Source organism: Scomber scombrus, chromosome 5 (genome assembly GCF_963691925.1).
Source record: "Scomber scombrus chromosome 5, fScoSco1.1, whole genome shotgun sequence".
Taxonomy (NCBI): domain Eukaryota; kingdom Metazoa; phylum Chordata; class Actinopteri; order Scombriformes; family Scombridae; genus Scomber; species Scomber scombrus.
This window is the reverse complement of record NC_084974.1, coordinates 24628692-24654410: the sequence shown is the minus strand read 5'-3', so window position 1 is coordinate 24654410 and position 25719 is coordinate 24628692. Positions and strand designations below refer to the sequence as shown.

Below are 25719 nucleotides of genomic sequence, written 5' to 3'. Positions count from 1 at the left end.
TTTTACTTCACTGGACACACCTACACTTACTGGATTTTAGTGCTACTTCGCTGTTACATGTAAGCGTTACATAATTTAATTACAAAATAAATGTAACTGTAATCTATTACAATAATCTATTACAGTTACTGGGAAAAAAAACGTGTTATTAAATTAGAGATACTGATGAAAATGATTACAAAGGAGGTTACATCTGAAGTCACACCTTTAAGATTTTGCTCAGGAGGGTTTTTTCCTCATTTTTTAATATTTAACATGTTACTGAATATATATATTGCTGTTTTTAATTCTTTGAAATCAATAGTTTTTTATATTTTGTAAATAAATCATGATGTGGGCTTATTTGGAGCACACATGATCTTAAATGGTGTCACAGTACCAGTTAAGCCCATGACAGACTTTTGACTTTTTTCATCAAATATCTTTATTTTATATTCCAAAATCTACATGAACTAATGAATACATTTTCAAATGAGAGATAAATCTTGCTTTATAAGAAATTATCTCCCTTATAAATCATGTAATTGAAATAGTTACATTACTTATTACATTTTTAAAAAGGTAACTATTAATCTGTAACCTATTACATTTCCAAAATAACCTTCAAAAACCCTGTTTATACGAATATTTTAATATGAATTCATCTTTCATGTCATGTGACCCAGTGATTTACATGAGTGTAACCTACTGACTGAGAGCCAATCATGTGAGCTCAATTAGACCCTTGCTTTGAAAACAATGACAGGAAGCGTTGTTTCCTTACACTTGCACACTTGACACAGCGAAGGAAAGGTCTTTTTGGGTCTGTCCTCGATCCTGTCATGCCAGAATAAATAATAATCATAAAAAGAAGAATCGATCCAGCGAGCATATTGAACATGGAGAAGAAAGAGGAGAGCGTCGTGGTCAAACGGTAAGACTAATTTATAGAAAAAATACTCGTTTATTGGGGTTTTAATCCGTGTTATGTGTTTACTGCAACTTTCCCGCACGCGTCTCAGTGAGGAAAACAATACAGGCTGAGCAGCACAATGTTGTTTGTCTCCTCATCAGCCGAGAAGGTCAGAAAGCCTTTTAATATATGTCATTTCCACACCACAGCTGCTTGCCTCTATTTCCTTTCAGTGTCTATAATATCATCTCTGCAGCTATTAGTGATTTTTTTTTTTACACTTTTTACACAAACATGTAGGCCAGGATGCCTCACACAGCAGAATTAAAACAATACAGACACATAAATAAGCGAATAAAAGCAGAATAGATGACAAGAAATACAATTTTTGCAAGATAAAAACATACAACAACACAAGCTTTGAAAATGGATGAATATAGGTCAATAAAAACCAAAGCAAATGATTCAATCTCCTTTTTTAATGCATCTTTGGTTTTAAATGAGCATTTACCTTATGAACACTCCTTTCTTTCAACACCCTATAAAGGCCTTTCACACTGCCCTGAAGGAGACATGTTGCTGTAGTCTATTACATAATCTCTCTCGCTCTCTCTTCTTTATCTTTCATGTGTTGTCTGTGTTATTATCATGTTAAACTGCTGTGAATGGGACTTATGCAGCCATCTTGAGCAGGACTTCCTGGAAGAAGAGATCTTATATCTCAGTGGGACCCTCATGGCTAAATAAAGATAGACGGATGGATAGATAGATAGATAGATAAGATAAAGCTATAACATTCTCCAAATTATCATTAAAATCCATATACATTGCCTTTTTAAAGGAAACACAGAGGGAGCTTGCTGTTCCAGTTTAGCAGCTTAAAACCTGAAGGCAGCCTCACTGCTACTTTTATGGGACACATTAGGAACACTTGTAAGATCTGGCTGCAACATAAAATGACGGAAATCTCTGCAGGGAGGAATAAGGTTATTTAAAGCTTTATAAATAAGTAAAAGTTGTTTTAAAAAAAGGGGTGTTTGGTTTATTCATGGTTCTCAGCATATGTCAATTAAACCATTTCTGGTGTATTTGTATCCAGATGTGGCATGAATCTGTGTGTAGTGTCCTTTATTGTCATTATAGTTAATCAGAAGTCCACAGATTGCTTACTAGTGTAATCATAAGTGCTGTTTTGCCTCGAGGATTCACATTGACTCACATTTCACATTGCTTTTGCTTGTGCTGTTAACTCCTGCAGCCACAGAGACATGGAGTGGTCATGTTGTTCATGTTGTGATTCACACAGCACAGTGTTGACTTAGCCTAACTTTTCAAAATTCGTCACGACACGCTTGAAAAATCCATTACGACCATCCTAAAGCCAGAACCAGTGGAGAAAAACAATGCTCTTTTGATTTTGACATGGGGGGCGGATATGTACGTTTGCGCCCACGTGTGTGTTTGAAAGGAGCAGTGGACTTTGTGCCATCTCACACACACACACACACACACACACACACACACACACACACACACACACACACACACACACACACACACACACACACACACACACACACACACACACACCAAAAAATAAAAACCACTTTCAGCCCTCTCTGCTCTGATGTATTCTGCTCCAACCCAAACAAGCTCAAACTCAGTGTGTTATTTAGAGTTGAACATGTCAGCAGGGGATATGAGATGTGTGTTGTGCTTTTTTTGGGGGGTGCTAGTTAGTCTTTGCTCAGGACTTCCTCATACTTTCCTTCCCTCCTCATGTACTGTACATTTGGTCTTGTTTTCATCTGTCTTTCAGTTTCTCTCACTTTAAACTCTCCTGACAACACCAAATATATGTGAATGTTTGTCTCTGACTCTCTCCACGTGTTTTGAGGAGGACAGTCGAGGACAGTGTTTGTATTTATGGCTGACCTGATGTTTATCCTTTTACTGCAGTTCACACATACGTACTGTACACATTCATGTTGGTGTACTCATGTTGTAGGGACTTGTCTCCATTTATGGAGTGAAAAAGCAAGTCCCATTAATGTAAATCATTAATTTTATGGTAAACGCTTGGATTAAAGTTAAGATTAGTTTAGGGTTAGGGTAAGGTTTATGGTTAGGTATGTGTTGGTGGTGGTAAAGATTAGGTACTACTAAAATTAAGCCTATATAATGTCTTCAAAAGTGAACATAATAGGTCACAGGCTGTCAGGGACAGATTTCAGACTAAAGACCAGTTAATTGGGGATAGCTTGTCCTATTGGGGACAAAAGCTGTGCCCTCATTTAGGAAAAAGCAGGTTTCTGGGTCAGTGGTTAAGGCTAGTCTCCAGGAGAGGAATGTAAGTCTATGTAATGTCCCTAAAAGTATGTGTGTGTGTTTATGTTAGAAGAAGGTTAGGGGTGTGTCCTGAAGAGTGTGGTGTCCTTGTTTAGCGTGTGCGTCTGTGTGTCTGTGTGTGTGGGTGTATTCCCTCACACACTCTCCCAGGACGGCTCATGCAAATAAACAGCAGTTCACTGGCAGTAACCACAGTTTGTTCTCCAGCATACACATAAACTGTTCTGTTTGGTGTTAAGCATGTCCCCCCCCCCCCCCCACACACACACACACACACACACACACACACAAACACAAATACACACTGGTGTTGCGCAAAACCAACTGGTCTCCAAACTGCAGCTCTGCTCTCTGACCGGGACTGTCTGTTCCCTCAAGCTCCTCCCAGCAGACTCACTGCTGTTGTTGCTGTGAGAGACTGAAGGACTGGAAGAAGTATTATTATTAACAGGAGCACTATAATTAACTGTAGTTGTAGTAGTATTAACAGGAGTAGTACTATTATTAACAGTACTAAGCAACAGTATTATGAACAGTAGTAGTAGTAGTAGTAGTAGTAGCAGTAGTAGTAGTATTAGTAGTAGTAGTAGCAGTAGTAGCAGTAGTAGTAGTATTAGTAGTAGTAGTAGCAGTAGTAGTAGTAGTAGTAGTAGTATTAGTAGCAGTAGTCAATGACATTGAGACAGACTACAAAGACAGATAAAGAAAACAATAAAATAAAATAAAATCAGAGAATAAAAAAGAATTAAAAAAAAGGTCAGTTAGTTTAGTTTAATAGGTTTATTATTAAGCTGTAAAATATAATTCCTCCATTATATATCTTTGATCTTTGTCAAGTGTTTCATAGCCACATTGGAGGGATCACTAAAAAAAAAGGAAAAAAAGTATATATTCTGTATATAAACAATATGCCATCCATCCATCCATCTTCTTTCCGCTTATCCGGGGTTGGGTCACGGGGGCAGCAGCCTAAGCAGGGAACCCAGACTTCCCTCTCCCCAGCCACTTCGTCCAGCTCTTCCCGGGGGATCCCGAGGCGTTCCCAGGCCAGCCGAGAGACATAGTCTCTCCAGCGTGTCCTGGGTCTTCCCCGGGATCTCCTACTGGTGGGACGTGCCCTGAACACATCACCAGGGAGGCGTCCGGGAGGCATCCTAACTAGATGCCCGAGCCACCTCATCTGGCTCTTCTCAACGCGGAGGAGCAGCGGGTCTACTCCGAGCTCCTCCCGGATGACCAAGCTTCTCACCCTATCTCTAAGGGAGAGCCCAGCCACCCTACAGAGGAAGCTCATTTCGGCCGCTTGTACCCGCGATCTCATTCTTTCGGTCACTACCCAAAGCTCATGACCATAGGTGAGGGTAGGAACGAAGATCGACTGGTAAATCAAGAGCTTTGCCTTTCGGCTCAGCTACCTCTTCACCACGACGGATCTGTGCAGAGTCCGCATTAATGCAGACGCCGCACCGATCCGCCTGTCGATCTCCCGCTCCATCCTTCCCTCACTCGTGAACAAGATCCCGAGGTACTTAAACTCCTCCACTTAGGGCACGATCTCATCCACGACCTGGAGAGTACACTCCACCCTTTTCCGGCTGAGGACCATGGACTCGGATTTGGAGGTGCTGATTCTCATCCCGGCCGCTTCACACTCGGCGGCGAACCGATCCAGTGAGAGTTGGAGGTCACAGTCCGATGAAGCCAACAGGACCACATCATCTGCAAAAAGCAGTGACCCAATCCTGAGGTCACCAAACCGGACCCCCAACAACGCCCTGAATTTTTTTCTCTCTCCAATATAGGTATCTACTCCAAAGATCCAGTATTGGTCGGGCCTAGGTCACGATAACTACTTTAGTTGGACGATATATTGTCTCAGAAATAATCACGATAAACAATATTATTGTCATTTGAAGATCATTTTATATAACTGATATATTGATAATATATTGTGTGATATATATAATGTAAAGGGGGTAGGAGGGTGGGATTGGAGAGTGGGCGCTACACCTCTAATGTGAAGTGTGGCAATACTGAGGTCATGTCCTATCATGCCGTAAAGTTGATATTTCGATATGATTTGAACATTTTATTTTGAATGTGTGAAAGAGAAAAAAACAGAAAACAAAATGGTCATACTGAAAACAATAGACTTACACATAACAGTAAGCATAACACAATGCAAGATTGTCAACCACACCCGAAAAGGAGTGGGAAGAAGAACAGTTATTAAATCTCACCCCTTCTCCATAAATCAATGATTACTTGTATAACAGCTTCCTCATAGATATGAATCTCAAGAATAATGATTTCCTACACTTATACAAATAATTCAATTACTAGTTAATACCATAATACAATATACAAATGTCTTACTAATACATATTTATTTTTGCATGTTTTTATGGCCTTTTCGAGTTTTATTCTCTTCCTTCAACAGCAATCGCTGTGTCGTCCATCACTAACTGAGACTAGTGATAAACAATGTTCAACATTTGAGCGAATTTTAGTGGCAAAAACAAGTCGAGCTGCCTTCAGTGGCTCCCTTAGTAATTCATTCTTGGACTAGATTATGAAAAAAACTAAGAAAATTCCTGCTGTAGTTTTATTATTCTTGACGACTGGTTAACAGCATTTTAAATAGGTATTCAATGATTCAACAGCAGCCTCCGGGGTCTATTTTACAGGCTGAGCTCTGCAACAAAAGTCCCGCCTGCGTCATCCAGACTATTCCAGCGTTTAAAAACAGTATTATGAACTGTAGTAGTATTAGTTTTAACAATGGTAGTCATATTTTATGAGTTGCAATGATGGTGATGGAGACAAACATGCAGTTTTACACCTGATATGTTTTTTACACAAGAAAACTACTAAAGGTGGTATCTTTTGTCTACCTCATTAATACCCAGACTCTATGAATATGAAAATATGTTTCATTTCAAAAGTATGTAAAATCCATAAAAAAAGCATCTACCCCTCTCCCTCATTAAAAATCTTTATATATTTTTTTTTTAAAGTTGAACTGTTGAGCACGAGATAGCTCCTCCTTCACTGTAAAGACGACCAGAATTGGCTCCGAACTAGTTGTGATGTCACTAATCCTGCTCGTAGGTCCGCCGCCTTAAACTTTGATCTTCAGTGTCCTCAGAGAAACTTTCCACTTTCAGCAGATAAATATATAAATAATAATTATCTATATTTATAATAAATAAATATACATCATCCTGCACGGTGAACCTCAAAACATTAAGCTGCAGGAACAAGAAGAAAAATACCATATTTTTAACTGGATTGGGACATTTACGAAAGTCAACCAAACCAAACATTCCCAGAGCGGCACCCTCATTATTTATAATTTAAATCATATGTCAGAGACTCCCCTGTCAGTTCGGCAGTTTCTCAGGCTGCTCTGAGAATAAAGTCTATGAGATCATGTGAGTAATGTGACAAAGCTACACATTGAGATTTCAGAAGGAGCCTCCTTAATTCCTGCTGAGTTAAGTCGTCCTCCGTGTGACTCGATCAAAAGTCTCAATTCCTCAAAAGCAGCTTGCATTGTGTTTGTGTGTTTGTCATTCCTGCAGAGATGCCACACAATGATACACCATTCAGTCGGCCGACGGTCGACGTGCGTTTCTGGATGACGTCGGTTCGTGTTGTTCGTGTTGAGTCTTTCTGCACATCTCACTGTGTCTCTACATGCGTGTGTGTGTATAATGGTTGTTGTATCTTTGTTTGTGGTCTACTGGTGTGTCATCTGCACTTCCTTCGACATGTAGCACAACAAACCTCAGATATATAAAAATACATTTGACAAGAGGAATTGTGTTAGCAGCTGCTGACATGTGCACATGACCTGTTACATAAACTATTTGTCGTGTGATGCTGTCTTTATTTACTCAATAGATGTTGTGTTGACAGGTCTGCATGCAGGGACTGCTACTAAAACAGCACACTGTGTTCTCTAATACACAGAGGAGGTCCTGTATAACTGGTTAACTGAGTTTTTATCAGAGTATTTATAATATTTCACCAAAACAGTCTAACAAGCCCTGTAAAGCTGTTGATCCTAAAGGTTAACACACACCAGAAAACAACTTTTTAAGGTTCAGTCAAATGAAAATTAGGAAGAATTTAGTGACACATATACAGACCCAATCAGGTGCGACTAAAGACCCAGTTTATTTAAAATACTGTTCATACATTCAAGTCACATAATTAAGGATACTTTTTTTTCCTAAAGGATAATTCCCTGACAGTCTTTGACCCACAATCTCTGCTGTTTAACTGAACTGAATCTGTTGATTGTTTTCTTGTTTATCTAATCTATTAGTTATTTTAATCTATAAGATGATCAAGATGTCCTCCAATGTCTTGTTTTGGCCACAACCCAAAGATACTGTCAAAACAGACTAAACAAACTAGAAAATATTCACATTATTCGCTATATTCATTACTAAAGAATGACTCAAAACGATTAATTGATTGTCAAAGTCGTTGGCGATTAATTGATTGTCAAAGTCGTTGGCGATTAATTGAACATTGTGCAACTAATCGATTAATCGAGCAACTGTGGCAGCTCTAGTCCAAAACTTCATAAGCAAGTTGGTTTTCAGTCCAAATAAAGGTGGTAACCACAAAATCTCACATTTTCTGGCTTCATTTGTGCAAACAAGAGAAATGTAAATGTTTTGTTGTGTATGAAAATAATGTAAAGTGTTCAATTCAGGATTCATTTAGACCAATTTAGTTTCTTATGTCCATATTTAGATTCTGTATTGTCATTTAAGATGTGAAATCAGACTGGTCTTACTAACATTATAGTGTCATAACTCACCCACCACTCTGCTTATGACATTTACACACAGACATTTAACTAATTATAAAAGATAGTTCATTCTTCTGAGAGTTAATATTGCAGCAGATTGTCTGTGCAGCACTGCTTTGTGATGCACACACAGATTAAACAGGTTGCAAACAGCAGAGTGTTGCATCCTGTGAAGACTTCGGTTTGAACTCATGCACAGGCAGCCTACGTATGTGGCCTGCTACGCTCGAATAGAATTACAGGCATCTGAGGCAATGTCATGCAGCCTCGTATCCTTTTTCATATTATGTAATGGCTGTTGGCTTGTTGGCTTGTTGTGCAGCGCGGGGTCAGGATGTGTCCTCTAGTGCCTTTTCCAGGACGTTTTCAGGGGACACGCCATAGAGATCTAATCAGCTGTACAGAAGCAGCAGAACTTTGCTTAAACAAAATAGGAACTAAAGAAGACAGTTATTTATAATTAATGCTACAGAAATATTTCATTTGGTTCACATTATTATTAATGTCAGTTTTTCTCTCTATAGCCAACTCATATAAGGCAATAAATGATGAATCTTTAACAGTTGCTGTCTTTAAAACAACACATCCCTGGTGTAAAGGAGTTCTGTAATTTTTTTTTTTTTTTAATTATTTGAACTTGTTGATTAAAAAGTACAAAAAAAGTAAAAATATGTCTTCTATGTAAACTAAAACATCACAGAGAAAATCCAGGAAAAGTTGAACAGACAGTAAAACGAAACCAGCTCAAAACCTAACACATGGCAGGACTGTGTATGAGTTAATTTGAAACAATGGATAAAGGTGGTGGCGGGTCGACGCTCGGCCAACTGTTACACCATGGGTCGGCTGAGGTGCAATTTCGCAAGTCGGTCAATCCATCGAGGACCTACTTGGGTGTTTTAGGGCCGGTCCTCTGCGATCCAGCCAAAAAAAAAAAAACACCACTGCAATGACTTAAACCACAGATGTTGAAAAAAAAAATAAAAAGTTGTATTTTTCAGTTCAGTGGCTGCATGCTCATTTCTCTTTTTCTGGATGTGAGTGTGGAAAAAATAAATCGCAAACTGTCATCTGAAAACATTTAACCTTTCCCAGCACTGGCATCAAACAAACCAAATCTACAGAATACTGTGTAATTAGTAGCTGAGATGGTGTGTTTGCACTGTTATTGTAAGCAGGAGTTATGAAGTGTGATTTGCCAGAAAAACACAAAGACTTTGGCAGATCAACTTGACTCTGACTCAACTGCTCTGACTGCTGCAACGCTCAGTTACACACGTGCGCATTTGTTGCACTGCTAACATTTTGTATAAAAAGCCATAATGTGGACGAATGTGTCGTAATAGATTTGCTCCCCTGTGTTGTATTGCTTCGGTGAAAAAAATCAAACCTGCTGGAAACTTCTGCTGCCACTCTGACCTGGGAGTAAAGGCCAGTTTTAAGTCATTTATTTTTTATCTTCTGATCCAGCTGCATTGAAAACGTGCGTGTTTCACCTCAAATGTTCCGACAGAGATTAACATCATTACATTAACTGTTAATGCAAACTGTAAGCTCGACTGATAAGTGTTTTTTATTTCACTTCCCTGATAATTGCCGCTGCTCTCTTAACAGGTTTCACAAGTGATGTATTGTGTGTTTTTTTAATGTAACACAAGGTTTCCCCCCCCGCTATGTTTTATCATCACAGTGGCATTGTCTGCTCGTGAACAAGTAAATCAAGTAATGGCTACTGTAATCTGAGGTCTGTTTCTTCTATAAAAGGTCTCTGTCTTTATATCTTATCATATCAACTTGCATCAAATCGTATCAGCTCCACAGTCAAGCCACATCTGTGTAACTTTATCTGTTTAGAAATTGGATTGGCACCGCAATTAGAGCGCACCTTCAGAGACAGATCAGACCCATTCAATCGATCAGCAACTTCCTGCCTGCCTTTCGCTTGGATTTTATTTATTGCTTTTTGTGATCATATGTTTAAATTCTTCATATGTCTCCATCAGAAGTGTCTGCTGCAGACTGCTCCTGCTATGTGGCTCTTTTCTGGTGGATTTTGTCATTGTGAATCCGTTTGATCTGTGTTCGACGTCATGGGCTGCTTATGAACGGTGTGCACGCAATTAGTCTGAATACTTGAGCCTCTTGAATTAGTCTGATCGCGTGAACATGGATTGGGCTTTATGGAACCGCTTTAGCCTGATCTCATTTGTTAGGCTCATTCAAGTCAGGTGTTTGACAATAAGCACAGCTTTTCTGAGCTTGCTTTATGGAACGGACCCCTGAAGCTGCAAAATTCCTTATTGCTGGTGTTTCTTTAAAGCTTAGAGCAGAGTTTCCTTCAGCCTTGGGTCATAGCATGGTATATAGTAAAACTGTAACATGAGGCAGACATTATTGCATGGTGTATAATATGGTGTATAATATTGTTTTGTATTATAGTATAAACTCTTTTTAAAGTCACAGCTGAGGAGTTATTTTTGAACTGGGGGTTTTTATGGTTACACCACATAGACATTTTTGCCATAATCCTCTAATATATTCTCTCAAAATGGATTAAAAGCAGACATTTTATGCTGGGTCCACAAAAAAATAATGTGTGCAAGTCATTCATATGTTTATTTTCACATTTTAACCCCTTTAAATTTGACTAGACCACATGAACACAAAAAACCCGTCATTGAACCGTTTGTAGTTTCTAAGAGCAGAAGTTACTCCTGTTTAAAGTCATTTCAAATGGACCCTATTCTGAGTCTAATTTGATCTGATTGCTTTCCACCCACTCTGCAAAACACTGCGTTTGTGTGAGTGTGAGTGAGTGAGTGAGAAAGAAATGAATCCCTGCTTTTGTCCTGTCAGCACATGTTTCTGGATGCTGAGAGAGAGGGAAGAAAAGACGGGGAGGGAGCGAAGGAGGATCTGGACGCTTTCCCAGCCGCTGTGATAAATAACATTCTGTTCTCTGCAGTTTGGGACATTTCTCTATTTTTGCTATTAGAAAATGTTCCCACTTTGCGGGGTGGGGGGGCTTGAGCTTAACTCCCGTATAAAGAGATGGAAGTCTTAATGTCTGTCAGCCCCCCCCCCCCCCGTCAAAAACAGCAGAGATGGATTTATAGCAGGGTCACTGCTTTGGTTCCTTAAGTGGACTCAAGGCAACCCCTAGGGGGATGTTGGAGGGTCTCAGGACAAAACTGAAGACTTTTTAAGATTTCAGACTTTAAAAGGGCAAACAATCAAAGTTTTAATCACATCAAACATAATGGAAAGGATTAGTGAGGATTTTTTTAGAGTAAGCTTGTGTATTTCTATCTACTGTATATTCGAAAATGCAGGAAAATGCACTTTCTTGATGTTGGTATTGCATCAAATTCCCAAATCCTCAAATTTGTGGATATAGTCTGCAGCTCTGAAAATCTGACAGAGCACTTGAATTTTACATTAAATCCATTATTTAGTGGATGTGACTTAATTAGATGATATTTTAGAGGTCACAGCAGCAGAAATGTAATGTTTAAAGTTTCTAATGCAGTGCATACAAATAGCTTTATTTACAGTATTTTTATCAGGGTTTTCTTCAGTTTTATTACCTTATTGCTGAACTTGTGTTACAGAAATGTGTTTGAGTGTTTTATCAAAAAAACGATGGAAACAGTTTGTCTATAACAGAGAAAAAAGGAAACACATGGTGACACCTGAGAGTTGATTTTGAATAAAAATGTTTAAAAGGATGAGAAGAAGTGAAGTAAGGAGTGTGATCTGTTCATCTTGAACTTCTTGCTGATGTGTTTTTTTTTGTTGTCCCATCTTGTTTTTCTTCCACATTCCTTCTTTCATCTCCACATCTATTCTCCTCCTCCAATCCCTCTCACTCTCTCTCCATCTCACCTCCTTCCTTCCTTCCTTTCCCTTCTACTTCTTTATCTTGTTTCTGTCATCTACTGCCCTAATCCTTCCTTTTCTTTTTCCTCCTCCTCTTCCTCCTCCTCCTTTTGATTCTTTCCCTCTCATTTTTTTTAATATACTTTAATTTTCTTCTCTCTCCTGTCCCAATATTCCATCCCACTCCTGTTCCCTCTCCTCCTCCACCTCTATCTTCTTCCTCCTTCCTCCTTCCTTCCTCCTCCTCCTCCAGTAGCAGTTCAGAGCAGAGGAAACTGCATTCCCGTGATGCGGCCAGGTGTAGGCGAACTAAGGAAACAGAGGTGTTTTACGAGCTCGCCCACACTCTGCCACTCCCCCGCCGAGTCTCCACCCATCTGGACAAAGCCGCCATCATGAGAGTCGCCCTCAGCTTCCTGCGGATGCACCACCTCCTCAAACCTGGTGAGAAGCACATCTGCAGATAGTCGTCCAGTTTTACATGAACCACATATTTCAGGTTTAGCTTTAGCTCCTTATTTCCTGTGTTAAGGCCTAAACCTGCCAACCTTAAAAAACATCTTTTGGTATTGCAGTGATTGCTCGGCCTCCACCTTGCTGATACAGCGTTATATTTTACCCCATGTCTCAGTTGTCTCAATTGAAATGTCTTTTTCATCCACGTCTCCCCTTCATGACTGAAGGAGTTTCAATCGTGAAGTCAGTCAGGCTTCACAGGCTGCTCGATTGGGGGGCTGAGGGGGAGGGGGGGCGGGTTCAAAAAGCAGCACTTTTCATACTTTTTGTACATTCAGTGTGAGTTTTTTTATTCTATCAGTGTGTTATTCTGGTGATGTGAGTTGGCTCGGCGATGTTTTGTTCCCTAAGTTGTGAGAACAGAGTAATGAACTCATCAATAATGAAAGGTGCATTTGCTGAATTTATATTACTCAGCTGACAAATATGAAAAATGTATCAGGTTTCTGACGCGCGGCTCCGCTGACGGCTTTAATACCTGAAAACTTTGCTGGAGGGAAAAAAGAAAGACTTTATTTTACTTTAACTGTTGGTGAAAAGTTTTTTTAATATGTGAGTTGAGCTCATTACAAGGTTAAATTAAGCAGCAGTGTGTCTAATCACTTGCAAAATAGGATAACTTCATTAACTGTCAAAGTAAGAAAATGTATTAAAAAAAAGATTTATAAAAACTCTTTATAAAAAGACATTTAAATATGATTAAAAGTATTAATTTGGAAATAAAATTAAGTTAAACAGAGTAAGACAGATAAAAACAGGAAAATATATAAAAAACTAATAATACGCAATAATAATAATGATAAAAACTATCAATACTCTGAAACAAGTTTTAACTGAGTGTGCTGGAATAATTGTCTGGTTGTTTTTTTGTTTTTTTTAAATCAACAGGTGAGAATCAGAAGGAGTCTGAAAAGGAGGAGGAGGAGGAGGAGGAGGAGCTGCATGAAGACCCAATGGACTGTTTCTACCCTCAGGTCCTGGCCGGCTTCATCATGGTGATGACGGAGGAGGGAGACATGATCTACCTGACAGAAAATGTCAGCAGACACATCGGCATCAGTCAGGTATGAGTATGAGGTTTGGGGGTGGGGGGCAAATTAGTGTATCGATAGTTTTGTCATTGCAATTTTGCACAACTTTGTGAATTCTGTTATTGATTTGAATTTATTTTGTGGTCCATCTACCTGCCCAGGGACTATGGGTTTAAAAAATAGCAACTTGCTAAAACCCAGTGCAATGCATCTCTCCTTGTTTTATACAAGGTTAATGTTTTATTTTGCACTGTCCTCATTTAAATAAAACAAAAATTACAAATTACAAATTCAGCAGACGTAGAAATTGATGAGAATGATCATTAGTTTCACACTTGCGGGTAAAAACACAGATCACATTGTGTCCAATATGTTCACATATTTAGTTTGTTTCACACATTTTAAAGCTGTTTGCTTAAGTTTCCCATTCAAGAGTCTGTCAGCTGCTGTTGAGTGTGACCGTCTTGTGAAATTCTCTTTTTAAAAGCCAGTGGTCATTTTCTCACCTGCTTTCACTACTAGCATTATAATAATACTGTATATCTTAGACTTTGTGGGTGTAGTGTATTTTACTACACTGGCTTTTCTCTACTGTAGGATCTAAAATGTATATTTTCCTGTGTTTATGTATTTCTTTGGGCTACATGCATTACGTTTCTTGCATTGATTGACACATGGGTTTTACCTGTTTACTTGGGTGGCGGCGGAAGTTTAGACTAAGGGGGTTAGTATGGCTCTGATATCGTCACCATATTATCACATTTTTTAATTTTTTTGATAGTATGTTACGACCCAACAAAACTTTTAGGGGAGAAGGGAAATAACAGCTGGTATTAGCAATAACAGAAACAAGAGGACAATTGAAGTATGAAGGCAAAACCAAGGATTTATTTAACAAATCAGAACAATAAACCAAAAATTCCAGCTCAAGAAACAACTTAGGACAGACTTCACTTAAAATAAAGAAGCCAATATGACACAACACCATTACTAGTCACAATCACAGAGTCGCACACAAGGCACCATCAATTGCACTGCCAGATGGCCTACTGGCACAGAGAAAGGAGAAGCTGGAGCCTTTATACTGAGGCTGATTGCAATGGGGCACAGCTGTGGAGATCAGCTAAGGGAAAAGGAGGCACCTGTCAAGAGAAAAAAACAAAAAAAACACAGCACCAAACATAAAGCAAACACACTATGTCACGTAACATAGTAGTCGCTACATTGCCTCTTTCTTTAGTGGGAGTTGCTGCTTTTTTACTGTAAGCCTCTGGGACAGTATGTGACCTATTCTCAGTAACTCGAGCAGGATGTAGAGATGTAGAGAGAGGGAGAGAGAAGATGTCCCATAAATCTATTTCTATCTCCGTTTTGAGATCAAGTTTATCATTGAAACACAACTAGGTTACTATAACTGGACGCTGAAATATAGAGCAAGACTTCCTCTCCCACTGTGTGTCGTAGCGGCTGTAATGATTTCATCCTGCAATCGTGACATTCAGTGTTACAAAAACTAAGTCCAGATAAGCCTCTAAGTAAGGCGATTGTTTTAGCATTTAACATGTGCACAAAATACAGAGTACAGATGATAGTATTGCAGTGGAAATAATTACCCAACTGCTTTTTTTAATGCCAGTCGAAGCCTCAAGTTACTGATAGTTGTTTTTTATTGTCCACAGCTGGACCTGCTGGGTCACAGCGTCTACGACTTTGTTCATCCATGTGATCAGGAGGAGCTCCGAGACCTGCTGACTGTACGTCCAGGTAAGACGAACCATTTATTATCATGATAACATTTTAAAAATCCTTAAAATAGAGATAGAGATAATATTCCATATTTCCTACTTGATTTCAAACAGCTATTTTAACACTTTTCTTAATAATTTGATCGTGATTTCATGTAATAAGATGATTAGATGCTCTTTAATGTCTCTTTCTGTCCTCTATCTGTCATCATTATGGCTGTCATATAACACAGTAGCAGAGACGAGTAGCAGCTGTTTTTTAAACCTTTCACTGTGGTGGCTGAAGTGCAACTATGCCATCAAAATCCATGCACAAAGGGGTTAAAGACTTCTGCAACTTATTTTTGTGCTTTCAGTCATTTTTATTAAAATATTTCTGACCTTTTTTAAATAAATAATAACTCAAACGTAGAGCTATTTTTCTTTTTTTATAGGTTGATGAAACTTGTGTGAGTGAGGGGAGTTTAAACTTTGTTGTGTTGTTTTTCAGGCTTGAGTAAGAAACCGCTGACAGAGCAGGCGAGTGGGAGGAACTTCTTCCTGCGAATGAAGAGCACGCTGACCAGCAGGGGGCGCACCGTCAACATCAAATCTGCCAACTGGAAGGTTCGGTTTTCTTTATTTAAAAACACACACACACACACACACACACACACACACACACACACACACACACACACACACACACAAACACAAACACTAACTTATCTCAGTGCTAGAGTCTTGTTCAGATAGCTCAGTAACAAACAAGCGAGGACACACGCACGCATGCACACACACACACACACACACACACACACACAAACACACACACACACACACACACACACAGCAAAGGTTAAACGTTTCTAACTCAAGTGATGGGGGGAAGTGCATCCAAACTTTTAGACTGCTAATGTACACAGGGCCAAAGTCCAGCCTTGAAGTGATATGAGTGGGTCAGATGTCATACCTTGTTCTCCTCATACTCAAGCACTGTGTTCCTGTTTCACTTATAGTTGTTTAGACACTATAACAGATGTCCTGTCATTGTTTGTTGGCGGAGCTGTAGATGGGAGCTCTGAACTTTGAGGTTTGATTTTAAGTGTCGGAAATTAAGACATGACCGTGAGACTGTGAGACTATAAATAAAAATTTGGCTTTAGGCTTAATAGCAAAAAAGTTTAAAGTCTCAAGTTTCAGCCTGATAATATTCTGAAGCATAAATAACACAAGACAGGGACATAAATACTGTTTGCAGCAACACCGTCTGCATATTTAAGTGCATTAAAGGGACTTAATTAATAGATTTGTACAACAAAATCTTAAAATGTTTTGTCATTTTAATGGCTGGCATTCAAGACTAGAGAGATTTAACATGTTATTTGAATTTGCAGCTTGACTACAGACTTGTGACCTGACTATTCATGACATAAACAACACTTGCTTGGCTCTAAGATGAGTTTGACACAGCAACACAAAAGTTAGGAAATTTAACATTCAAAAGTTAGTAGGAAATAAAATAAAAGGGATAAAATGCAATAAAATAGATTTGTGTGTATGTATACATGTGCCATATTGCTGTTACTAAAAATATACATACATTACATACAGTCATAGTTCTATCTGTTATACATGTGCAATATTTGTGACAGTTTAAAGGGACTTAATTAACATGATAAAATAATCTTTTACCGTTGGAAAGTCTGTTTATTTCCCTTTTAAATGGTGCCCCATGTGTAAGGAACATGCATTTGTGGGATGAGCAGCAGAGCTGAGTATGTGGGTTGCGCCCATGAAAAATGCTTATTCTGCTATTGACTCTTGTTTGGTGGATTGGATGACTGAAGTCTGAAGAAACAAGACATATTGGTGATTTAACAATTTATTCATTTAACAAACAGGAGTCTGAGTAATGTGTGGAAGAACTATACACAGCCACAACAGCCTGGCACCTCCTCCTCATGCTGGTCACCTGACTGGTCACACACTGCTGTGGGATGGCATCCCATTCTTCAACCAGCATTTGTCGCAGTTCAGCCAACGTGGTTGTGTTGGTCACTCTGGCACAAACAGCACGCCCAAGCTGATCCCACAAGTGTTCAATGGGGTTGAGGTCAGGACTGCTGGCAGGCCATTTCATCATCTCCTCTCCCAAATTCTGGAGGTATTCTCTGATAAACCCCGCTCTGTGGGGGCGAGCGTTGTCATCTTGGAGTATAGAGTTCGGTCTCAGACTGTGGAGGGATTGTCACTGGTTGCAGAATCTCATCTCGATATCTCTGCATTGAGATTGCCTCCAATGATGACCAGCCTTGTTTTTCCAGTGAGGGAGATGCCGTCCCACACCATCACACTGCCTCCACCGAAGAGGGCAGAGAAGATTTGCTAAATTTTACATGGGCGCAACCCACATACTCAGATCTGCTGCTCATCCCACAACATATTGCTGCACAGTAGCAGCAATATGGCACCTCCCCAGCTCACCACAGCCAAGAAGATAACACTAGTCACCACAGACTGGGAGACCAGTTTATAGCACACATATTAAAGGACCTGAGACTCAGAGAGATTTAGTAAAATTGAGATATTAAAGTATCATTTTGGAATTCGTACTAAATAGTCTGTATCTTTCTCCCTCTCTGCAGGTTCTCCACTGCACAGGTCACATGCGGCCGTTGGGCGGCTCGTCATCGCCCCCTGCTGCCAGAGTGATGACCCTGCTGTGTGAGCCTGTTCCTCACCCGTCCAGCGTGGAGTTCCCTCTGGACACCTGCACCTTCCTCACCCGCCACAGCATGGACCTGCGCTTCACACACTGCGAGGGCAGGTAGGAGGAACCCTGACCTTTGACCTCCTGTGGGGATGGGATGAGAGAGAGAAGAGAGGAGAGAGAACCAGAATATGAAATCACAGAGAGAAAAGCTTGTTCATGTGTCGTTTTTTAATTCCTCTGTTGTCGTTTTTTCTTCTCTTCTTCTTTCTGTTTCCAGGGTGACAGAGTTGGTGGGATACAAACCTGACGATCTGATTGGACGCTCGGCATTTGAGTTTCATCATGCGCTCGACTCCGATCACGTCAACAAGAGCCTGCACACATGTGAGTGTGTGAGTGTATGTGTCAGAAAAAAGACACAAATGTAATTATAATGAAGTGATAATGAACAAAACTGTTTTTTAACTTAAATATTCAGTTCATCTTCATAACCAGCTGAAAACATATTTATGTAATCTGGCTTTTAATTAATGTCATTTTAACAATTTTTTTTGTCTAGTTTTACTTTATTTGCTGTTGTTTTATTGTATTTTTTTCTGTAAAGCACTTTGAGCTACATACCTTGTATGAAAGGTGCTCTGTAAATAAAGTGTATTATGATTATTAATCCTATTTTTAAAAGACCTGAAATACAGTATTAATAATGGATATAAACATCTAGACTTTCTTGTAAAACACAATTTATCACTAATAGGTGAACCCTCTACCTGCAAAATGTCTCATTTTCATGAGCTGTGTAAGAAAATTGGCTTTTTTTTTGTGCCTTTTTTACATATTTTTTATTGTTTTGTTTCAAGAATTATATATATATATTTTTATTTTTTTTTGTCCATAGAGGAACATGATAGTCTTTAGTTTTGGTGCTGCAGAAATATGCCATAATCTGTAAATAAACCAGATAAGGATTTTATTAATGCCACAGTCCTTGTATGTACTTTTTGTGCATCCTTCTTTACCCGTCTCTTCTCTGCCTCTAGTGCTGTCCAAAGGTCAGGTTAGCACCAGCCATTACCGTTTCCTGGCGAACAGCGGCGGCTTCGTCTGGGCAGAGACTCAGGCCACCGTCCTCTACAGCAGCAAGACGTCGCAACCCGAGGCTGTAGTCTGCCTCAACTTTATACTCAGGTACTGTGTCTCACATAACAGTGGCTCCAACAAGAGTTAGGACAGAGCTAAAAACTCCTCTGAGACTAAAAGATTATTAAAAAGACTTTTCTGTTCTCTCTCTTCACCTTCTCTGTCGTCGTCTCCTTTTGCAGTGCCGTGGAGCAGCCGGACGTCGTTTTCTCTGTTGAGCAGATTCGTTGCAGGCAGCTGTCTAAAGCCGAACCTCAGTCACCTTCACCCGCAGCGGAGGAAGTTTGTGAGACTGCTGACAGTGAGCGTCAGACCGAAGACGCGGGTTCGAAGCCCGGCAGCTCTGCAGAGCTTTTCTTCAAACTGAGCGTGAAGCCAGGGGAGCTTCTCCAGCTGGCTCCAGATGCCGGAGACACCATCGTACCGCTGACAGGAGGTTTGTCAGACTTTCATATTCACATGAGCGTCACTGTGGGGGGGGCCAAATAATACATTAAATCATACTTTTTTTTATACTTTAACATTTTTCATATATATACTTTTTGCACTACTTTACCACTTTCATTGTCTTGTCAGTTATGTATTATTTTGACAATGTATTGTATTGTCTTGTATTGCTTGACTGCTGCTCTATGTAGCACTTTTGACCAAGACCAAGATTTCCCCTCAGGACATTAAAGTTTATCTGGAGGCTTGTTTGATGACTTTAATATCAAAGAGTGCAACATTTGTCAGTAATCGAGAATCTTTCAGTTTAACTTCAGTGATCTCTATCCGACTCGTTGGGAACATCAGACAGAAAATGACAAACACATGATCATTTGGATGTTTCATCTGAATCGTCGTCATGTCTTCTGTCTCTGTCAGACTTTGTCGAGCTGTCGTTTGCCCACCCGCTCAGTCTCAGCTCCGTGCTGGACCACCCGCAGGACCTGTGCACGCCGCAGCTCCGACAGCTCCTCTCACCCATCTTCAACCCCCTCACTCCACCTTCATCATCATCATCATCATCATCATTATCACCAATCTCTACATCTGATTCTGAGCCGGTAAATCCAACCTTTAACTATTTAAAATCTTCTTTTTTTCATCTGGGTGTTTGTTTTTTCTCTCACAGATGTAATAATTGTCGACCTCCCTCAGAGCTGCATTGAGGAGAAGGTGATGGACACCAGCACGATCTTGCATTTATTATCAGTTTGGCCAGAAGATGGTCGGACCGAAAAGGGGCAGATGCTGGAGGTAAAAGCAGAACACGCAGATATATAAACTCTTTTAGATTAGAAGACCACATTTCTGCCTTTTCCTCTCTTCTTTACGACGTCATCAAATTTGAAGGGCTAGCAAAATGTCAAAAATATGCACACGACAATCTCAAGATGGAAAATTAGATTGTAAAAATATTTCTTCTTCCATGAAAAACAATATAGAACTATAATAACTTTAAACCACTCAAGATTAGCTGCTTATTTGCATTTTCTACATTTATTTTCTACTCACTTTCTATTAGTGGAATCATTTTTATTATAAACTGAACAATGTAGTCTTGGAGAAGCGGGGGGAAAAACAGCTTTTATTTTCAATTTGGAATAAAATTAGTGTAATCAGATATGTTTCTTGTAGATAATCCAAATTCAGTTTGTGATGTGCTCTTCAAAAGGGCAGAAGAATGCAAGATTGTGATAAAGATGCTGACCTTTTAACCTTTTAAGAATCCATCAGATATTGTCCTGGTTGAGATTTGATACTGTAGCTGTAAAAAGTAACAAAGATTCTCATGTTTGAGCATTAAAAGTGGAAACTCACAAATTTCCAAATTATATAAGGATTATTTTCTGTCATTTAAAACAAAATTCCACTAAAACTGTGAAAATGCAGTGTCTGTGGTTCCATTTTACAGGTTTTTTGTGCACAACTTTTCATGTATGGACGTGGGTGTCCATCAGTATTTCTCTCTGACTTTTAATATCCTGTCTTGTCTTTTTCTCAGGACATGGAGGGGATGGACCTGGACATGTTGGCTCCTTACATCTCTATGGACGATGACTTCCAGCTGACCTTCCTCAGCAACCTCCCAGAGGAAACTATCAACCCTCCCTCCTCTTCGTCTGAGCCCTTGGTTATGACGCCTGCGGTCACAGCGAGCAGGAAACGGTACGATACAGTAGTTCCCTCTGCACATCTATCCTTCAAAGACCTTCAACTAGTGCAAATAGAAATGTTAGGAAGTCTTCATAACCCTAAAATGATCAAATAAGAGGGCAAAAGTGTAAGAAATATGTGTGCTTAACAGAGAGATGGAGCAGATGTTTGACAGTAAACATGGTAATTAGATGAGAAGGGATGAATGTGAAAATGTCATAAATATGCAAGCGTGTAAAAATGTATCATACATAAAAAGATGAGGTATCATCCTCCTGCAGCAATGTGTAACATCTGCTGTGTTTCTTACACTTATGCTGAAGCCTTTTGATAATTAGTCATGTTATATGTCTGACATGAAATCATTTAGAGGAGACTTGCTTTACTTCACCAAGGTGAAGTACTGGACTGAACTACAGAACCATGTATTAATTAGTTCATGTAGATTTTGGAATAAAAAAATAAAGATATTTGATAAAAAAAAGTCAAAAGTCTGGCATGGGCTTAATTGGTACTGTGACACTATTTAAGACCATGTGTGCTCTTAATATGCCCACATCATGATTTATTTACTAAATATTAAAAACAATATTGATATCAAATAATCAAAAACAGCAATATATGTATTCAGTAACATGTTAAATATTAAAAAATTGGAAAAAAAAACAACCTTCCTGAGCAAAATGTTAATCATCAACATTTTCATAAGTAACTGTAATTTAATTACACATTTTTTCTCAGTAACTGTAATGGATTACAGTTACATTTATTTTGTCATTAAATTACGTAAAGCTGTTACATGTAACTAGTTACTCCCCAACACTGGTAATAACTTTATTTATAGATTTTTACTAATTGGTAGTGAATGATGTCTCACAAGGTTTACAATCTCTCTCTCTCTCTCTCTCTCTCTCTCTCTCTCTCTCTCTCTCTCTCTCTCTCTCTCTCTCTCTCTCTCTCTCTCTCTCTCTCTCTCTCTCTCTCTCTCTCTCTCTCTCTCTCTCTCTCTCTCTCTCTCTCTGTCTCTCTCTCTCTGTCTCTCTCTCTCTCTCTCTCTGTGTCTCTGTCTCTTTTAGGACCCATAACCCAGATGAGGAAATGCCATCCCAGCTGATGATTCAGGACAAGAGACCGAAACAGGAGCCTTCCTCACTAGAAGAGAATCTACTTCTCACCCACAAATTACTGGTGAGTGGAGGAAGAGGAGGAGCAAATGTTTCTCGTCCCCTTCTTAAAGCAGCTACTAGAGCATGAAACAATTCAAAGGCGGATCATTTCCTGCCTCCAGAACTTTCCCGTGTTAGTTATCAGCTTCTTGAATTTGGCCAGAAACGAGACTGTCAGAGAAATGATGTGCTGCTGCTGCTTCAGGAAGATAATTAATCATGATAGAAGACAACATTTCAACCCTTGAACTTTCTGCAGAGCGGAGAGGAAGAAAACAGATGTCATGTGAAACAAGACTCCTTGTGTTAGTTTGCTTTGATTCAGATCAGTTTTAGTTGTTTTCGAGCTCCGTCTGCAGTGAAATCCTAAAAATGTTGATGTGGTAAATGCTGACGGCGCTTTCATCCAAACCATCTGTCAGCGTTATAAGTCAGGAAGCAGCAAAAAATGAGTGGTTATTAGAGGAATGATGAGTGTAAGCAGCTGCACATTAAAGCCCTGATCACTGTTATTCAATATTTCAAACACATTTACATGTTTTTTTTCTCAAATAACTAAGTTTAGAAAGTATTTATGCACTGTATGGTAATCATTATTGTTAGCTTCATTCATTTTAATATATTGCCTTTAAAAACCAGTGTAAAAAGCTCACAGAATGATATTACTATTAATGAAACCACATTTTCAGGGTCAGTTAACGACTAAAAGTGTTTTTAACCTCTGTGTTTGAGTTTCTGTCGCTTCTTTGACTTTTTTTTTTTTTTTTTACTTCTTGCTCAGGGATCTCTGGAGGAAACCGACCAATCAGATCTACTCCTGGACCCGGGCCCGGAAGAATGGAGTAAGCTGCTCACAGACAGAGACCCTATTTTAGGAGGCGGACAAGGAATCTGTGAGACCGCAGGTAGGACACATTTTTAGGGACATTACATAGACTCACATTCATTTACCAGAGACTTAACCCAACCACTGACCCAAAAAACAACTTTTTCCCATTGGGGACACAGGTTTTGTCCTTTGTTGCAGAAGCTGTCCCCAGTTAACTGTTCTATCCTCAGATTTCAGTCAGACTGTCACTGCATGTGACTCCCCATCTCCCTCACACTGCTCATTTCCTGTCACCTCTCTGCTGTCTGACAGTAAAAACCTGTTTAGCTCCCAGATGTGCAAATCAAAAATATCAGGAGTGTTCAGGTGACATGGCGCCATCTGGTGGCCATGTTGGAGATTTACATCTCCTGCATTAACAGGATTCAGTTGACATGATCCTCTTACAAACTCTGATTACATAATAGTTTGATTCTCTCAAATTCAACTTATCATGAAACATTCACAACAATCAACAGCAGAGGCTGAAGTGTTAATTTGTGCACATTACTTATATCACCTGTTTTTCATTACATATGAAACAGTGGTAATGGTATGATGCTGTTTTTCAGATCCACATTTTAAAGTTATTTTACATTTTAATTTTACACACTTACATATGCTTTTACATTAGTCATTTTGGCATCTAATTCTACTTCTTTTCTTTTACTTATTTAGATATTCTTCTATCTACAGTTTACATACAGTACATATTTATCTAAAATCCCATTCCTGATATTAATATGTGACATATCTGGATAATAACATCTGATTATAGGGATCTGATCGGTATTAATAAGTGTTCTGCTCATATTGATTCTGCCTGGACTGTAATTGCATCTCAATAATCAGTTGAAGCAGGCAGAGCCGTAGGACTTCAACACACACAGTGCATCTCTAGTCAAGGCTCGAACATGTACAGATATATTTAAGAAGTTGACATTTTAAGTAAATAACAGGAAAACGAAGTGAAATCTGTATTAATCAGAACAGACTGGGCTCATCAGGAAGGGGGCCTTAAGCTCAAACTAAGCTGTTTCAGACAGAGGCTGAACTGAAGGGCATAAAGAACCAGTTTACAGTAAATAAGATGTTGTTTGAACTGTTAAATCATACAAAGATATTCCAGTAGAGCCCCAGAATAAAAATATAGACCTGGAAATGTGCATGTTGTGTCCCTTTAAAGCAACTTTGTCCAACCTGACAGTATCTTTCTCTCTTTCTGTCTCTCTGCAGCTCTGATGAGGGAAATATTCGTAGCACACCCACCTGACCTGTCGCCGCCTCTCTCACCTATGACTTGATGAAGCACTGGTCGGTCAAGAGTTGGCTCAACTTCTCTGTTTTTTATTAAGACGAGAAACTCAAACGCCGGATCTGTCTGCAACCATAGCAACCTGAGCACACAAATTCAAAAAAACACACCACGCACACACAGAAAAACAAATTTAGACTCACATAACGCTGTGTAACCATGGTGTTGCTTGTAGCTGAACCACAACAGCCGGTTTCTTTGGGGGTTTTTTCCCCTTATCAGTCTCTCACTGTGAAACAAAAGCTGATGTAGGAGTCCGACTGAAAGTGCTGCAGTCCACTTACTTTAAACCGACACTGCTCAGCCGCTCGATTTTCCTCTGCATTTACACTTTATCACCGATTTTAAAAGGACCAGTCTGTAGGATTTAGTGGCATCTGGTGGTGAGGATGCAAAATCAACCAACTAATTACCCCTCTCCTCTCCTTCCAAACGAGTAGGAGGACCTTCAGTGGCTGCGAAACTCGCACAAAAAACATGAAAGACCCTCTACTAATGTAGAAACATGGCTGATGCATTAAGGTTTCATTCTAAGGTAAAGAAAACGACACTTATGAATATTATGTTCCATTTCTGTAAAGCTGATTTCACTATTTGCCCCTAAATTCTACATACTGCACCTTTTTTATTGTGAGAAATCTTCATTGTGGCCTGTATGTGTCATGGAAAACAGCAGGTGGTGCTACATTTTTCAAAATAAAAGGTATGAAAGATTTTTTTTTTTTAAAGAAGATGTAAATGGGTTAAACAATAAGACAAGCATGAAAAGTCTTTCTCTTTGCAGCTTTTCAAGTTTTCTGACTCACGTTTAATCCCTTCTTTCATTATCACCATCATCATTTAAACCTGTGCAGGAACTCCCACATAACTGCTCTGCATTTCTCCAGTTTCTTCTTCTGTCTGTTTTTTTTCCGAGTTCAAAACAAAACAAAACATGCGAACATCAGTGGCATCGATTGTTTCAGTGGCATCTTTTTATACAGTTGTACTAAACATTTTATTTTTTAAACGGTGCATTTACTAGAAAAAGTGAATTTTCAACTGTTACGACAACAATCTCCTGCGATTTTACTCTTACCGTTTGTTTTAATCTTCTTGAGGTGCCAGGTGGGTGCGGTTTATTTTTTTATCAAACACTCCCTATAAGCTAGTAAAA

At 39.2% G+C, this 25719-nt stretch overlaps 1 protein-coding gene across 2 annotated transcripts; it reads left to right on the top strand.

The window, feature by feature from the left end:
* The first annotated feature begins 756 nt into the window (after nucleotides 1-756).
* hif1al (hypoxia inducible factor 1 subunit alpha, like) lies at nucleotides 757-25274 on the top strand. Of its 2 annotated transcripts, none has more exons than XM_062418679.1 (15): nucleotides 757-913; nucleotides 12205-12392; nucleotides 13353-13528; nucleotides 15175-15259; nucleotides 15731-15846; nucleotides 17868-18049; nucleotides 18213-18319; nucleotides 18973-19120; nucleotides 19255-19508; nucleotides 19940-20121; nucleotides 20216-20314; nucleotides 21063-21226; nucleotides 22291-22402; nucleotides 23162-23285; nucleotides 24485-25274. In XM_062418679.1, exons 1-15 carry the CDS (start codon nucleotides 879-881, stop codon nucleotides 24550-24552), a joined length of 2040 nt encoding a protein of 679 aa, XP_062274663.1. In that variant the 5' UTR covers nucleotides 757-878; the 3' UTR covers nucleotides 24553-25274. The 2 variants fall into 2 exon arrangements, with proteins under 2 accessions (XP_062274663.1, XP_062274662.1); XM_062418678.1 differs by having other exon boundaries at nucleotides 759-913; nucleotides 12202-12392.
* The last annotated feature ends 445 nt before the right edge of the window (nucleotides 25275-25719 follow it).